Source organism: Hyperoodon ampullatus (assembly GCF_949752795.1).
Source record: "Hyperoodon ampullatus genome assembly, chromosome: 2".
Classification (NCBI taxonomy): domain Eukaryota; kingdom Metazoa; phylum Chordata; class Mammalia; order Artiodactyla; family Ziphiidae; genus Hyperoodon; species Hyperoodon ampullatus.
In genome coordinates, this window is record NC_136915.1 from 29,336,819 (window position 1) to 29,354,503 (window position 17,685).

At 37.6% G+C, this 17,685-nt stretch overlaps 1 protein-coding gene across 7 annotated transcripts in view; it reads left to right on the forward strand.

Annotated features, from left to right (window-relative positions):
- The window catches only part of ZMYM4 (zinc finger MYM-type containing 4), a gene marked incomplete at its 5' end in the record, with an annotated part of 178,324 nt that overhangs the window by 64,887 nt on the left and 95,752 nt on the right, over positions 1-17,685 (forward strand). For all 7 annotated transcript variants that reach the window (XM_079696801.1, XM_079696804.1, XM_079696802.1 and 4 more), the window contains one exon: positions 12,110-12,155. In XM_079696801.1, coding sequence (XP_079552927.1) covers positions 12,110-12,155 — 46 coding nt within the window. The remainder of the gene's footprint in view (positions 1-12,109; positions 12,156-17,685) is intronic.

Sequence of the window (17,685 nt, forward strand, 5' to 3'; positions counted from 1 at the left end):
GGTTTCAGTCTCAGTTACACCAATTTGAGTTTTTAGTTTATGCCTAGCTTGAAGTGAATTGTGAGCATCAAGTTTGAGAGTTTGGAGAGAACTTTTAGGATATTGTAGACCAACTTCATTCATTTATATGGGTTGAAGAATTTGAGCCACGGAAGAGTTTTAAGTCTCTAGCTTAAGGTCTGTTAGTGAATTAGAAGCAGAGTAGCATCTAGAAACTCTACTGATGCTAACAGTCTTTCTTGAGACCTATTACATATTTGACAGCAAATATTTTCCACATCTAACTACATACTTACATTTTGTTTTCTCTGTACAGTCAGTCTTCACTTTGCAGGCTTCTGATATGCTCGAATTTCTGTTGGTATAGTTTAGTTAAAAAACACCGGTCACCTAACAACACAGTTCAACTGTCATTTACCATGGTATGTTAACTGTACATGATTGTGTAGTGTATAAACTTTGATGCTCGCTCTTCAGTTCACAGATCACTACATACATCAATAGATAGATGCCCATCATAATTGGTGACCAGTCACATTACTTCTCCCAAAGTCTGTTGGAGGTTGGTCACTGTGCGTCTGTTATTCATTTTTTGTACAGATAGCAAAGTGTACAGATGTGTTACCTCCTTGTTTTCCAATGATAAATTCATGTGACATTTTACAAAACTGGACAAAGGAGAGAGTTGACCAGCAAAGATGGAAGTTCATCAAAGAAATGAAAGGTGATAATACTAGATCTGAAAAATTGGATGTTATAGAAGATTTGAGAATAGTGGCAGGTAGTGAAGATAGGACAAGTACTTTTCCTGTATGAGAGTTTGGTATGAACTGTATTGAAAACATGAGATGAATATAAAAAATAAGGTAAAATTGCTTCAACATCATATAGTTTAAATTGTAATAGAAACAGATCTCAATCAATTTGGCTAGCATTCATGCCAAGCTGCATTGAAGGAAAACTAATTACAAGGAGACTGAAGAAATTTTCATTACCAGTAAAGGCTGGTTTCATTTCAGAATCAGCATGGATTAAAGCTGCTAGAGCAGATAGGGATGCTGCTGTGAATTTTACTCCCAGATTCCAAAGATTAGTTGAACAAATAATCATCAACTATTTAATGTGGGATAGGCCTGTTTTGGAAGGCAATCTCGTCAGTAATTTATATGATGGAAGACATAGGATCATGAAGTGGTCATAAGGTGTGGAATATAGATATAAAGTCTGAGGAACTTAGTAAAGGGAAATTTATGAACATAAATGAAGAAAAGTGATTGTGACAGAAAGGATGAAGATGTCTCAGAGGAAGTGACTGGCAAAAATATCACGTTAAAGGAACTCTTGGAAGTATATGACAAGATTGAAAGGGCAAAGGATAAAATGTTGCATGTCCAGCCAAACTTGGAAAGATTTATGACATTTTGCCAAGGCTTGGGAGAGATACTTATTCTGTATCATAAGTTATATGAGGAAAAGAAGGAGGTAAACACTGTCTTACTTCCTTGGTAAGGTTTTTTTTTTTTTTTCAAAATTTATTTATTTTATTTATTTATGTTTGGCTGTGTTGGGTCTTCGTTGCTGCACGTGGGTTCTCTCTAGTTGCATCATGCGGGGGCTATTCTTTGTTGCAGTGCGTGGGAGCACGGGCTCTAGGTGCACGGGCTTCAGTAGTTGTGGCACGTGGGCTCAGTAGTTGTGGCTTGCGGGCTCTAGAGCGCAGGCTCAGTAGTTGTGGCGCACGGGCTTAGTCGCTCCGTGGCATGTGGGATCTTCCTGGACCAGGACTCAAACCCGTGTCCCCTCCTCTGGCAGGCGGATTCTTAACCACTGCGCCACCAGGGAAGCCCTCTTGGTAAGGTTTTTACAAAGAAACAAAATACTGATTCTCAATGTTTCTTATGTTTTAAATTATAAAATAGTAAATATTACACAGTATTCTTCATTTCTCTATACATTTTAGCTGACGGTAAAAGAGTCTTAAACAGAACAATGTAATTTTTTCCCTTTAATTATTCAGATTGCTTTGCTTGATTTCAGATTGCAAAGTCATTTTTATGGTCTTGCACTACAGTGCAAAGTGAGCACTTCCTGTATAAAAGTATGTTTTTCCCATAAGGAATTTGTTATATTTTCCAAGTTGATAAAATGATTATAAAGGTTATCAATAGGAATAAATTTGAAGCTTTCAGTAAAGGATGTTTGAATTGGAGTAGCAATAGGGAAAAAAGACTAGCATTACAGTTGTGGGGATGAGGGAAGAGGATTGGACATTTAATTTGGAGTGGTCTGTTGCAAGCATAAAAACTATTTGATGGGGGCTTCCCTGGTGGCGCAGTGGTTGAGAATCTGCCTGCCAATGAAGGGGACACAGGTTCGAGCCCTGGTCTGAGAAGATCCCACATGCCACGGGGCAACTGGGCCCGTGAGCCACAACTACTGAGCCTGTGCGTCTGGAGCCTGTGCTCCGCAACAAGAGAGGCCACTACAGTGAGAGGCCCGCACACTGCGATGAAGAGTGGCCCCAGCTTGCCACAACTAGAGAAAGCCCTCGCACAGAAATGAAGACCCAACACAGCCAAAAATAAATAAACACAAATAAATAAATTTAAAAAAAACAAAAACAAAACTATTTGATGCTCCTGCTTAATTTTTGAGATACTTGCAAATTTTAAAGTAAACTTAGGATGTTTAAGTTTTTAATATAAAATGAGTTTTAAATACTTATTAACTAGTAAAAGTAATTCTTTTGTTCAGCAAACATTTATTGATCTTCTGTATGTTAGGCATTGTTGTTGTAGGTGCTAGGCTTACAGCAGTATGGAACCAGACACAGATCTCTCTAGACTAGAATATACTTTAACTTTCTTCCTGCTTTGAACTGGTAAGAACAGATACTACACTTGATCTTAGCCGAAAGGCCGAGAAGTGATTCCCTGCTTTGAGAAATGTGGAATCTCTAATTCTTTATGAGTCTTGATTTCATTTAGGTTCTGTTGAAAGTAGCTAGATTATTTTTACTTTTTATATAACTTTAAAGGCTTTTGTGTAGACAGTGTTTATTGTTCCTTTTTTAGATAGTCTCCAAAATGGGGTTACAACTCCAGGTTTATATAACCCCTGTCAATGGCATATTTCATGATACAGCTTCAGAGATGTGGATGAGTACTTGATTTCTTATAGAATCCCCAACTTGGGAGTAAAGTTTTTATAGTTGCTGTCATAGACGCATCTGTAGGTGTAGAGCTGGGAAAGAGTTGTGAATTCTACCTTGTTCAGGATGTTGGATGTTTGTGGATTATGTGAGATTATGGCATCGTTAAAGAGTTGTAACTTTAGTTTAGGCATGAAGGCTGAGTAGGCATTAGCTATTGATTTTAAGACTGGAGAAGCTTAAACACTGCACAATGGTCTAGAGAGATGAAACTACGTGATCGATTGGGTGAGCTGTAGGTCATTAGCTAGAGCATTTGCTTTGGGGATGGGGATGTAATGGGTATATGAAGGCAGGAAAAGATGAAGCAGTAGAGGAAGTAGGGCCAGATTGTGGAGGGTCAGAAGTTTGGGCTTTTTTCTGGGGAGCCTTTTTCACAGCTCTATGTGTGTGTACTTTTAAACTCTCAGTACCTCCATTTCTTCACCTACAAAGTAGAGGTGTTAACTGTACTTACTTGATGAGATTTTGAGGAGGTTAAATTGAATTGTCATGTAAAGTGCTTGAAAAAGACCAGGCACAAGGTAAGGTTCTTGCTAAGTATTGACCACTAATCATTATGGTTTGTGAACCATTGCATCAGGTAATCTAAAAAATTCTGTAATCAGGCAGTTGATAGAAATGATAATCACAAATGGTTAATAACTATATGAAAAGATTCTTCAAAATTTCAAAAATGAAAATGAAAGCAATTAAATGTAAATAAAACAGCAAAATGCAAATTTAAATGAGATAACATCTTTTTCCTACCAAATTGAGGATGATGAATAAAACTTCATGCCAAATGGTGGAAAAGTTCTATAATATATTTGGAAAAAATATCTGATCACAGAACTCTTTTTTCCTTAGAGCCCCTTGAAGGTTTTGCATAACAAATACTGAGAAATGCAAAGTTATGATATTCACTTTATATAAAAGATATTGAGAGATTATACAACACAATGTGCTAGGGCCTGTAGGTATCCCACGATAAAAAAGATTTATCTAGAAAGTGATACTGACACATACATAAGTTAACTGTGCCACAAGTGACTGTAAATGAAATATGAATCAAGTGCTACAGAGAAGGAGTCAAGAATTCTAAATGGGTTATCAGAAAAGGCCTTATTGAAGAGCTGTATTTTAAAGCATTGGAGAGAATTCCCTGGTGGTCCAGTGGTTAGAACTCCACGCTTCCACTGCTAGTGGCTCCGATTCAATCCCTGGTTGGGTAACTAATCCTGCAAGCTGCGTGGGTAACTAAGATCCTGCAAGCTGCGCGGCACGGCAGAAAAAAAAAACCCAAAAAACCCAGCAGTAGCATTGGAATTTTATCAGATAGAAGTCATTCCCAGTAGAAAGAAAACAATATGAGAATGGTATGATGAGAACTTTGGGTAGGAGTAAGAAATAACCTTACTCCATAGAGTAATTTTCAGAACACGCATCTTCCTTCTTGCCATCTCCTTCAGTCTTTTTTCTTAGGATAAAGTCCAGTGTCTAAACATGACTAATACTTAGGGTGACCAAACTGAGACTTTTTTTTCTTTGCTTTTTTTTTTTGGCTGCACCCTGTGGCATGCAGGATCCTTGTTCCCTGACCAGGGATCAAAACCTGCGCCCCCTGCATTGGAAGCGGGGAGTCTTAACCACTGTACTGCCAAGGAAGTCCCAAACTGAGACACTTTTGAGAGTGAAAGGGAGCACATTAACAATTACATGGGGATGATAGGCTTAAGCTGAGATGCTTTTGGCTAACTGGAATATGTGGTCACCCTGTCTGTGAAGAATGTCCAGTGTTAGGCCCATGATTTGTCATCAGCTTTATTTTACAGTGCTGACCTGCTTTACTCCCAGAATTCTTATCCACCTAGTCTTTCTGATTTTTGAATTCTCTATTTTTTCTCCTGCTAAGAACCTTTACATTTGCTGTTCTTTTCTTGAACCTTTTCTCCCATCTTTTAACCTGTTTTAATTCTTAGTCATCCTTCAGATCTTAAATTACAGAACAGTGTTTCTTTGTCTTTCCTGACCTCCTGTATAGGTTAGCTCATCATGGAGAGTAGTGGTTTATCTAAAACCCTAAGATGTGTTAGAAATATAAATGATAGTTCTTACTACTGATCAGTTGAAGAGAATGGAGGAAAAGTTTTGAGAGTTCTTGTTTGACTTCCAGGGTGTTGGGGCTCCTACTAAAATGAAAAAAAGGTGAAAAGAGTAGGTTTTAGAGAAGAAGATGCTGAAGCACGTTTGATAGTTTTCAGTATCTGCTTAATCATTGAAAAATCCACCTTCAACTCCCTGAACTATTTTACAGCTATTGGTCTGTTGTTTAGTTTTCATTGAATAAGTTTATCATATAAACTCTCAAATTGTTACAAATATTAAAAACAGTTTGAGAAAAGTGTTTATGGTATTAGGCATTCTAGCAATTATGTCCAGGGAATTTGTGAAGTTGTATGGAGGATCAAAGAGAAAATTAACTTTTTTTTTTTTTTTTTTTCCCGGTACACGGGCCTCTCACTGTTGTGGCCTCTCCCGTTGTGGAGCACAGGCTCCGGACGCGCAGGCTCAGTGGCCATGGCTCACGGGCCTAGCCGTTCCATGGCATGTGGGATCTTCCCGGACCGGGGCACGAACCTGTGTCCCCTGCATCGGCCGGTGGACTCTCAACCACTGCGCCACCAGGGAAGCCCAAATTAACTTGTTTTTAAATAAAAATTATTGGTTTAGGATCCAATAAGTTTCTTTTTTTTAAAAAATTATTTTATTCTTGGCTGCATCGAGTCTTAGTTGCGGCACATGGGATCTTCATTGCAGTGCGTGTGCTTCTGTCTAGTTGTGGTGTGTGAGTTTTCTCTCTCTAGTTGTGGCACGTGGGCTCTGTAGTTTGCAGCATGTGGGCTCTCTAGTTGAGGCACGTGGGCTCAGTAGTTGTGGCATGTGGGCTTAGTTGCCCCATGGCATGTGGGATCTTAGTTCCCCGACCAGGGATTGAACCTCTGTCCCCTGCATTGGAAGGTGGACTCTTTACCACTGGACCACCAGGGAAGTCCCAATAAATTTCTGTGATTTTTTTTTTTTGGCCACGCCACGTGGCATGTGGAATTAGTTCCCTGACCAGAGATGGAACCCGGGCCCCCTGCAGTGGAAGCGCAGAGTCCTAACCACTGGCAACCAGGGGATTCCCTCTAACTGTGATTTTTTAAATGTTTAAATTTTTTTCTGCAGGTGGCTGTGGGTGGTGTTTATCAATTCACAGTATACTGGGATTTTTAATTCCTCCAGGGTTAGGGAACTTGAGTGTTCTGTTTTGTAAGTAAAAATATAGTATATCTCCAGTGCTTAATTTTTGAAATACAGAGGGCTGAAACATTTGCCCAGTGCTTTCCTTTTGTTTTAAGCAGTGGACACATTTTTACAAGTGAAATGTTGTAGTGAACCCTAATTTTTAAAACAAGGGAAGATATCTTTTATTAGTGTAATCATATTGCTCACATTTACTGTATATTTACAATTTGCTAAGTACCATGCTAAATGCTTTTCATTTAATCATCCTAACAATCCTGGGAAGTGTAAGTATCACTATATCTATATTTTGTGGATAAGGAAATTTGAAAGTAAAAACCTCTTAAAGTTATTTATTTTAGAAATTTAAATATGAACAGTTATATATTTTTTTGTTTTTTTGTTTTTTTTTTGTGGTACGCGGGCCTCTCACTGTTGTGGCCTCTCCCGTTGCGGAGCACAGGCTCCGGACGCGCAGGCTCAGCGGCCATGGCTCATGGGCCCAGCCGCTCCGCGGCATGTGGGATCTTCCCGGACCGGGGCACGAACCCGTGTACCCTGCATCGGCAGGCGGACTCTCAACCACTGCGCCACCAGGGAAGACCTAGTTATATGTTTTGAATAGGTAGAACCTATGAGACTATTTTGATAACTAAAAATGAACCAGTAATTTTTTGTCTTAAATTAATATCTATATTCATTTATTTTAAAAATTTTAATTTTAGGTTTTATAGTATTGAGAAAATCCTTGCCCATATGAAATATTTATTATGGATTTAAAAAAATTTATTTATTTATTTATTTGGTTGCACCAAGTCTTAGTTGTGGCAAATGGGTTCCTCAGTTGTGGCTCCAGGGCTCCTTAGTTGCGGCACGTGGACTCCTCAGTTGTGGCACGTGAACTCAGTTGCGGCATGCATGTGGGATCTAGTTCCCTGCGTTGGGAGCTCGGAGTCTCATCCACTGTGCCACCAGGGAAGTCCCAAAGTCAGCTTGGCTTTTAAGTCCAATTAAATCTTTCATGAAACTTGAGCGATGAGTAGTACATTAATTTCAAAGCTAAATTACTATTTGTATCTAATTTCTTATTTATAAATATACAGGCTGGACAAGAAGCACCCAAACACATTTAGCGAAATCACTATATTGTAACAAAGCTAAGTCTTATTACTTGTACATTTGTTGTCACCCCATTGGTGAGATTATAGGCCAAGCAGGTGTTCTGGAGTCCTGATGGAGTCCATAATTGAGAGTGATGTTAGTGTTACGTGCTTGTGCAATGTTAAGTGAGTAGTCACCAGCAGGTTTGAATTAGAACAAATAAAAACTCAAAAAAAACCACACAACCCAATCAAAAAATGGGCAGAAGATCTCAATAGACATTTCTCCAAAGAAGACATATACATGGCCAACAGGCACATGAAAAGATGCTCAACGTCACTAATTATTAGAGAAATGTAAATCAAAGCTACATTGCGGTATCACCTCACACCAGTCAGAATGGCCATCCTCAAAAAGTCTACAAATAATAAATTCTGGAGAGGGTGTGGAGAAAAGGGAACCCTGCTACACTGTTGGTGGGAATGTAAATGGTACAGCCACTATGGAGAACAGTATGGAGGTTCCTTAAAAACCTAAAAATAGAGCTATCATATGATCCAGCAGTCCCACTACTGGGCATTTATCTGGAAAAAAACCATAATTTGAAAAGATACATGCACCCCAATGTTCACTGCAGTACTATCTACAATAGCCAAGACATGGAAGCAACCTAAATGACCATCAACAGATGAATGGATAAAGAAGATGTACATATATACAATGGAATATAACTCAGCCATTTTAAAAAAGAATGAAATAATACCATTTGCAGCAACATGGATGGACCTAGAGATTATCTTACTAAGTGAAGTAAGTCAAAGATAAATATCATATGATATCACTTATATGTGGAAACAAAAAATGAAACAAATGAACTTATTTGCAAAACAGAAAGAGACTCACAGACTTCAAAAACAAATTTAAGGTTACCAAAGGGGAAAGGTGGGTGGGAGGGATAAATTAGGAGGTTGGGATTAACATACATACTACTATATATAAAATAATCAACAAGGACCTATTATATAGCACAGGGAGCTCTACTCAATACTCTGTAGTAACCTATATGGGAAAAGAATTTGAAAAAGAATAGATATGTGTATATGTATAACTGAGTCACTTTGCTGTATACCTGAAACTAACACAACATTGTAAATCAACTATACTCCAATATAAAATAAAAAAGATTTTTAAAGAAGAAAACAACAACAACAAAATCAAAATGAGTCAAAGATAGACTCTCTCTTAATTGATGCTCTGCCTTATCAAGAAGTTCAAATACATAAAGAGGTTAGCACTAAAATGAGGTAACCTCATCACACAGGAAATTGTACTTGAGGGACTTCATTGTATTAAACATATTATTTATTTAACACATTTGAATGTATATTTTAAAAATTACTCTTTAAAAAATACGGATATATGCCCACATAACATCTCCCTGTTAATCTTGTTTCAGTAGTGCCTTTTGGTTTTTTTTTTTTTTTTTTTTTTTTTTTTGCAGTACGCGGGCCTCTCACTGTTGTGGCCTCTCCTTTTGCGGAGCGCAGGCTCCGGACGCGCAGGCTCAGCGGCCATGGCTCACGGGCCCAGCCGCTCCGTGGCATGTGGGATCTTCCCAGACCGGGGCACGAACCCGTGTCCCCTGCATCGGCAGGCGGACTCTCAACCACTGCGCCACCAGGGAAGTCCGCCTTTTGGTTTTTAATACCTAAACTTCATAGCAGTATTTTTCTCAATGTGTTTTTAAAACAGCTTAATAGAGATGTAATTCATATGTCATGCAGTTCACCCATTTAAAGCGCATAATTCAGTAGCTGTATTTTCACAGTTGTGCAGCCACGTCAACGTTAGAACATTTTCATCACCAGAAAAAGGAAAGGCAGTATTGTACAAAAAGTGCATTATCTTCAAATACTCGGATCCCCTTCTTTCTTTTTTTTTCTTACGTATTTTAATTTATTTTTAAAATTTTTATTGGAGTATAGTTGCTTTACAATGTTGTGTTAGTTTCTACTGTACAGCAAAATGAATCAGCTATACATATAGATATATCCCCTCTTTTTTGGATTTCCTTCCCATTTAGGTCACCACAGAGGACTGAGTAGAATTCCCTGAGCTGTACAGTAGGTTCTCATTAGTTATCTATTTTATATGTAGTATCAATAGTGTATATATGTCGATCCCAATCTTCCGATTCATCCTACCACCCTCGGATCCCTTTCAGTGCAGACAAATGCTTTCATTCTTTGGCTTGCAGAGTCACATCTCCCATTTCCCTTTTATTCTAGAACATAGCTCATTGAGTGGAGTGGTAGGTAGAATGACCTTTACTATTTCTTTTCTTTGCTTTCCTTTTCAGTGTTCATATCATTAAATTCAGTTATGTTAAATGTGTTTAATGAATCACCTGCACTATAATTTTTTATTTTCTCTTTTTGTTTGCTTTTGGAAACTCTGAAATTTCACCAGGATGTATCTTTTTTTTTCGCTTTCTCTTTGTTATTTGGTGGACCCATTCAATCTCAAATATTCATTTATTTAGTTCAGGGAAATGTTCTTCTGTTATTTCACCTGTCTCTTGTTCTCTTCTTTGGATTTGCCTTTGAGATTTCTGTTACACCTAATCGTTTAACCTTCCATGTTTTCATATAAAATATCTTCCAACTCTTTGACTTTTTTTTTGGAAACTGATTGATAACTCTGTCGTTAGCTTGTCCGGTAAGATTTTTATTTTTGCTGCCATTTTCTTGTTTCCAAATATTTTCTCATGTCTCCTTTTCATGGCCCATTTAAATATTTTCTCATGTTTAGTTTTTTGTATCAGTAGCCTCTCAGATATCTCAGATATCACTTAAAATATTTTTTAGAAGTTTGTTTTCTGTAAATTGTTTCCTTCTGGAGTGGTTATTCTGTTTATTCACCTTGGGCCTTCTCTTTCCCATAGTTAATTTCTTTCAGAAACCTGGGATCCTCGTTGTTTGTCTGTTCACACTTATGAGTGTTCGCTAGCTGTTGTGTTGTGCTTCATCTGTCGTTACATAGGTAGCTAGGTAGTTCTTTATCCCTGAAGTTTTTCCCTTGACTGGGGAGATTCACTCTGTAGCTTAGTAGGCAAGGTTTATCACAAAGCTGACTTGCTTCTGTTTTTGCCTCATTGATGAGTAGTAGGTAGAGAAGCAGGAGGTTGGAATGCTCAAACTTGTCAAAGTGAGGAGACCTGTAAAGACTAGGAGTGAAACATGCTAGTAGTGTCTTTATTAGCTTCTGGGTGGAGTTGCCGCTGTTTTACTTTTTACCCCCTATGTCTGTTTTAAAGGCCTGAAATTACGTCAGAGTTGGCTCTGCTTCTGTCTTGGGCCCTAACATACTCAAAAAGGAACCATTCCTGTAATATGGCTTACTTTCATTTAAAGAGAAGCAGAGGGACTTCCCTGGTGGTCCAGTGGTTAAGGATCTATCTTGCAATGCAGGGGACACTGCTTTGATCCCTGGTCAGGAAACTAAGATCCCACATTCCACAGGGCAATTAAGCCGGCTCACCGCAATGAAGAGCCCGAGTGCCACAATGAAAGATCCCGCGTGCTGCAACTAAGACCCGACGCAGCCAAAAAATAAATAAATAAATATTAAAGAGCAGCAGATTTCTGGCTTTATCCTAAGAGCAAAACCTATTGATGCTGGTTATTCTGTTCAGTTTTTTTTTTAATTAATTAATTTTGGTTGCGTTGGGTCTTCATTGCTGCACATGGGCTTTCTTTAGTTGCCTCAAGTGGGGGCTACTCTTCATTGGGTGTGTGAGCTTCTCATTGCAATGGCTTCTCTTGTTGCAGAGCACAGGCTCTAGAGTGTAGGCTCAGTAGTTGTGGCGCATGGGCTCAGTAGTTGTGGCTTGCAGGCTCTAGCGCACAGGCTCAGTAGTTGTGGCACACAGGCTTAGTTGCTCCGCAGCATGTTGCATCTTCCCGGACCAGGGCTCGAACCCGTGTCCCCTGCATTGGCAGGCAGATTCTTAACCAATGCACCACCAGGGAAGCCCTGTTCTGTTCAGTTTTGATTAGAAGTTTTATACATAGTTCTTAATAATAAGTGTTGTTAGTTCTCAGTAAGTGTTGGCTGTGTTTTTTATTATTATTATTACAAAAGTATATGATCCTCTGTATTTTGTGATAGAAAAGTGATTTTTGAAAAATAAGTAGCTTTTTTGAATCACTTTTTTGTACACCTGAAACATTGTAAAACAACTATACCTCAGTTTTTTAAAAAAACTTAAAAAAATAAAATAAGTAGCTTTTTTATAGTGAGGGCATGTATTTATGTCTTCATTTTTGGGTTGCAGGCTTTGGCCTGAGAACCCTTTTATTCATTCTGAATTTTACTTTACTCTGTTTGGTGGTGTTTTTGTTTATGTTGTTGTGAATTCATATACTTTGGGTTGAAGATTACAGCTCTAAGGAGAGCAAGGAGGGACACTAAAGGGTATGAATGAAGGATATGATAATAATGTTACTTTTTCTTCTTTTGCTTTTTCAGTTTGAGCAGAAAACTGGTGCAGTTTTTGATGAAATTGTAGAGAACTGTAAGTACCGTTCTAGAAAGAAACCAATCATGTCTTTAGATAGATAATAAATGTGTCTAGAGAAAACATTAATCTATAACAGTGATTAGTTAGGGCTAATTAATGTGATGGTCCAATTTGATTTAAGTTTAGATCTTATCACACCCTGTTAGTATTTTAATAAAGTTAATCTGAATTGTAAGAATCTTACTCTTTTCTTTAAATATTTTATTCTCATAGTTATTAATGTTGAAATATAGCCATGCTTTGCGTATGTGTGGATCATATTGAACTTATCACTCAGTAAAGGTTTCTACTTTGTTTACAGGGTCTCTTAATTTTCTCTTCATATTTTTTCCATTGTTATATGGTTTTCTTAAAAGAAACTTTGTTTCTTAGATTATAAAAGTAATACATTCTATTTTATAATACAAAAATGAATAAAGCAGAAAATAAAAGCCTTTACCATTCTCCAAGGAGAATCAGTTTTAAACATGTAATATATATCTTTCCAGACTTTTTTCTATGAATGTAAATGTATATCTCTATGTGATGGGTGGGGATTTATGTATCCTATGAATGTTGTTCTTGCTTTTTTCATACAACGGCCTAGATATATTCTATGTCAGTGGATATGGACCTATTGCATCCTTTCTAGTGGGTACTCAGTATTTTATTGTATGGCTGTACTATAAGTTAATCAGATTGCTCTTTTACATGTGTGTATATTATTTTCAACTTTTTACTATTACAGACAATATTAAGTATGCATTTCTATACACATCTTTGTCTACTTGCCGAAGTGTTTTTGTAGGATAAATTCTAAGGATAGACTTTTTCTTCTGTTTTATTGACATATAATTGACATAATGTTTTGACTTACATACATCGTGAAATGATTACCACAATAAGTTTAGTGAATCTAACAGTAGAATTGATGAATCATCAAAGAATGTTCATGCAGTTATTTATGAAGGATAAATTTTATCATCTAGAATTCCTGAATCAAGGAGAATGTTCATTTCTTTTGTTTTTTGTTTACTTTCACCAGAAGGATCTGTGAGTACCTTCTTTCTCTTTGGAATTAGTTTGTTTATATTTTTTGAGTGATAACAGTTTTCAGACTACATGTTGAGAAGTAACTAGCTCTCCTGATCCTCATTGGGCTTAGTTATTGAATATCCTTTCTGTTGCATGTAAGCAAGAAAAATAGACTCTTGCTCGCTTATCCAGAAAAAAACTTTAGAAGTATATTGGGGTATTTCACAGAGTTTAGGGAGGAGGTAAAGAACAAGTTTTCCCCAGGGAACTCAGTGAAATGTGATTGTGGGCCTGCTCTCTCTAGTACTGCCAGAAAGCAGTTATGCTCCAATGACTTTTAGTCTTCCTTTTTATCCATTTTAGATTTTAAGTTCCTAGGAAGAAGATTATGATTGGGCCAGCTTGCATCCGATGTTTATCTTTGAACCAGTCATCTGTGGTCAGGGGGAACAGGGATCAAAAAGTAAAACATGGGGCTGTTAGAAGGTATCCCTCAGCCATTATGTCTCACTTTTAGCAAATAATTTTTGATTTCCTGCTTCTGGATATGCCTTTGCTCAAGTCTGTATACTAGTAATAGAAATTAATCAAATAGCTTTCTAATGATGGTTTTAATCTGATGCTTTATTTGTTAAAGATGTTGCAGTAACAACAATCTTAAAGTGGTAGCAGAAATCTTAAGGCAGTAACCAAGCTGCTATACAATGGGTCTGTACACACAACATTTGGGGTTTATGTTTCTGGTGCCTGGTGCTTTTTTTGCTTCATCCCTGCAAACATTTTTAGGCTGGAGGTTTACAAGCAGGGGATTTTATGCCAAATGTTAAGTGCAAATGGTATGGTAAAGATTACCTTTATCGCCCCCTTTTTGGTAGTTTATAATTAAGGGGCTGTTGAAGGCAGAGAAGTGACTAGCTTGGAAGAGGAGACTGGTCTCCCTCTGTGAAGGGAATTCAGGAACACAGACACCTATTCAGGAGAGATAAGGGCAGACTGCTACATAGATGATATTCAGGAAGTGCTTGATTCCAAAGATGGTCATTTGAGGCCTACCATTTTGTCTTGATGTCGATGTCCAGAAAAAAGAAGATTCACTGTTTCTCAGGCAAGTGCATCAAAATGTTTTGTGTAATACCAGATTTACCATATGTTCATTGCCCAAGACCACCAGGACGTGTGGCTTCACGTATTTGGTTTTATAGATCAAGTTCAGCCCTTCTATGGCACAATCCTTCTGAAACTTTCAGCAGACTATAGTGTCTGCTAATTGTTGGGACACATAAACTGATAGAATGTAACTCCATCAGTGAGGACTTTGGGAAATTTGGTTTAAACATGAAAAAGCTGAATTGACTTTCCAAATATGTAGTGTTTTCAATGAAAGGGATTTAAAAGAAAAAAGCCTTCAATATTTTATGCAAATCAAAAGAGAGAGTAGGGTTGTCCAACTTCTAGTTCATCATTTGGAGGATTTGTGCTGTGGATTATTCAAGATAACATGGTGATAGTGGAAGTGACTGATACACGGTGCATTACCCTAATTCATGTTCCCTTAACCATTGCCAGTTTATGTGAAGTTTGAAAGAAGTTCAGATAGAATAGAGAGGGACTTCCCTGGTGGTCCAGTGATTAGACTCCGCGCTCCCAATGCAGGGGTCCGGGTTCCATCCCTGGTCAGGGAACTAGATCCCGCATGCCGAAACTAAGAGTTCACATGCGCAGCTCAAGATCCCACATGCCGCAACTAAAAAAGATCCTGCACGTGGCCACAAAGATTTCGCATGCCGCAACTAAGACCTGGTGCAGCCAAATAAATAAAATAAATATTAAAAAAAAAGATTAAAAAACATTTTTTTATTGAAGTATAGTTGATTTACAAAGTTGTGTTAATTTCTGAATTGCCCCCTAGTTCACTGGAATCACAGGTTTTGAATTATAATTGTTATTTGGTAAAAATAAAGGAATAATTGGTAAAAGAGATTTCTGTGCATTAATTTTGTATCCTGCTACTTTACGAAATTCATCGATTAGCTCTATTAGTTTTTTGGTAGCATTTTTAAGATTCTCTATGTACAGTATCATGTCACCTGATGCGATTTTAAATGGGATTTTTTTTTAAACTTTCTTTTTGAGATTTCATTGTTAGCGTAAAGAAATGCAACAGATATCTTTACATTAAGCTTGTGTCCTTTTACCTTGCTGAATGCATTTATTAGTTCTAATAGTTTTTGTGTGGAGTCTTTAGGGTTTTCTATATAGAGTATTGTGTCATCTGTGTACAATGACAATTTTACCTCTTGCCTTCCAATTTGGATACGTTTTCTTTTTCTTGTCTGATTTCTGTGGCTAGGACTTCCAATATTATGTTTGAATAGAAGTGGTGAGATTGGGCATCCTTGTGTTGTTCCAGAATTTAGCAGGAAGGCTTTCAGGTTTTCACCACTGAGTGCTGTATTGACTGTGGGTTTGTCATAAATGGCTTTTATTATGTTGAGATATGTTCCCTCTATACCCATTTTGGTGAGAGTTTTTATCATGAATGGATGTTGAATTTTATCAACTGCTTTTTCTGCATCTGTTGGTTTTTGTCTTTTGTTGATGTGATGTATCACATTGATTGCTTTGCATATGTTGAACTATCCTGGTGACCCTGGAATAAATCCAAGTTGATCATGTTGTATAATCCTTCTTATGTGTTGTTGGATTCCATTTGCTAATATTTTGTTGAGGATTTTTGCACCTGTTTTCATCAAAGATATTGGCCTGTAATTTTCTCTTCTTGTATTTTCTTTGTCTGGTTTTGGTGTTAGGGTGTAGGTGGCTTCATAGAATGACTGCGGGAGTCATTGACCCTCCTCTTCAATCATGACCCTCCTCTTCAATCCTTTGGAAGAGTTGTAGAAGTATAGGTATGAGTTCTTCTATGTATGTTTGGTAGAATTACCCAGTGAAGCCTTACAGTCCTGGATTTTGTTTGCAGGGAAGGTTTCGTTTGTTTGTTTGTTTGTTTTTTATTATAAATTCTGTTTCACTTCTAGTGATTGGTCTGTTCAAATTATCTGTTTCTTCTTGATTCAGTTTTGGCAGGCTGTATGTTTCTAGGAACTTGTCTATTTCTTCTAGGTTGTATATTTTATTGGCATATAACTGTTCATACTAATTCCTTAGGATTTTTTGAGTTTCTGCTGTATTGGTTTTTATTTCTCCTCTTTCATTTCTTATTTTGTTTATTTGGCTTTTCTCTCTTTTCTTCCTAGTGATCCTGGCCAGTGATTTGTCAATTTTGTTTTATCCTTTCAGAAAATCAGCTCTTGGTTTTATTGATTTTTAAAAAAATCTCTATTTCCTCTCTGATTTTTATTATTTCCTTCCTTCTTCTGACATTAAGTTTTGTTTGTTCTTCTTTTTCTAATTATTGTAGGTGGTAGGTTAGGTTGCTTATTTGAGATTTTTCTTCTTTTTTGAGGAAGGCCTGTATCTCTGTGAACTTCCCTCTTAGATCTGCTTTTGTTGCATCCCATAGATTTTATATGGTTTTGTTTTCATTGTCATTTATCTCGAGGTATTTTTTAATTTCCTCTTTGATTTCATTGTTGACCCATTAGTTTTTTAGTAGCATGTTGTTTAGTCTCCATGTAATCGTTTTTTTTCTTGTTTTTCTCTCTGTGGTTGATTTCTAGTTTCATGCCTTTGTGGTCAGAGAAGATGCTTGAAATAATTTCTGTCCTTTTAAATTTGTTGAGGCTTGTTTTGGGCCACAGACTGTGGTCTATCCTAGAGAGTGTTTCACGCACTCTCGAAAAGAATGTGTGTTCTGGTTGTTTTGGCTATAGTGTCCTATAGATATCAATTCAGTCTAACTGTTCTATTGTGTCATTTAGAGTCTGTGTTGCCTTATTAGTTTTCTGTCTGGAAAATCTGTCCGTTGATGTCAGTGGGGTTCTAAAATCTGCTATTATTGTGTTCCCGTCAGTTTCTCCTCTTCTGTCTGTTAGTATTTTGTGTTTGGGTGCTCCTATATTAGGTGCATTTATCTTAATGAGTGTAATATCCTCTTCTTGTATTGATCCTTTTATCATTATATAGTGTCCTTCTTTGCCTTTTTTTTTTTTTTTTTTTTGCATTACGTGGGCTTCTCACTGCTATGGCCTCTCCCGTTGCGGAGCACAGGCTCCGGACGCGCAGGCCCAGCAGCCATGGCTCATGGGCCCAGCCGCTCCGCAGCATGTGGGATCCTCCCAGACCGGGGCACGAACCCGTGTCCCCTGCATCGGCAGGCGGACTCTCAACCACTGCGCCACCAGGGAAGCCCCTTTGCCTTTTTTTATACCCTTTGTGTTAAAGTCTATTTATCTGATATGAGTGTTGCTGTCCCCACTTTCTCGTCATTTCCATTTGCATGAAATATCTTTTTCCATCCCCTCACTTTCAATCCATTCATGTCTTTTGCCCTAAAGAGGGTCTCTTGTAGGCAGCATATTTTACGTTCTTGTTTTATTATCCAACCAGT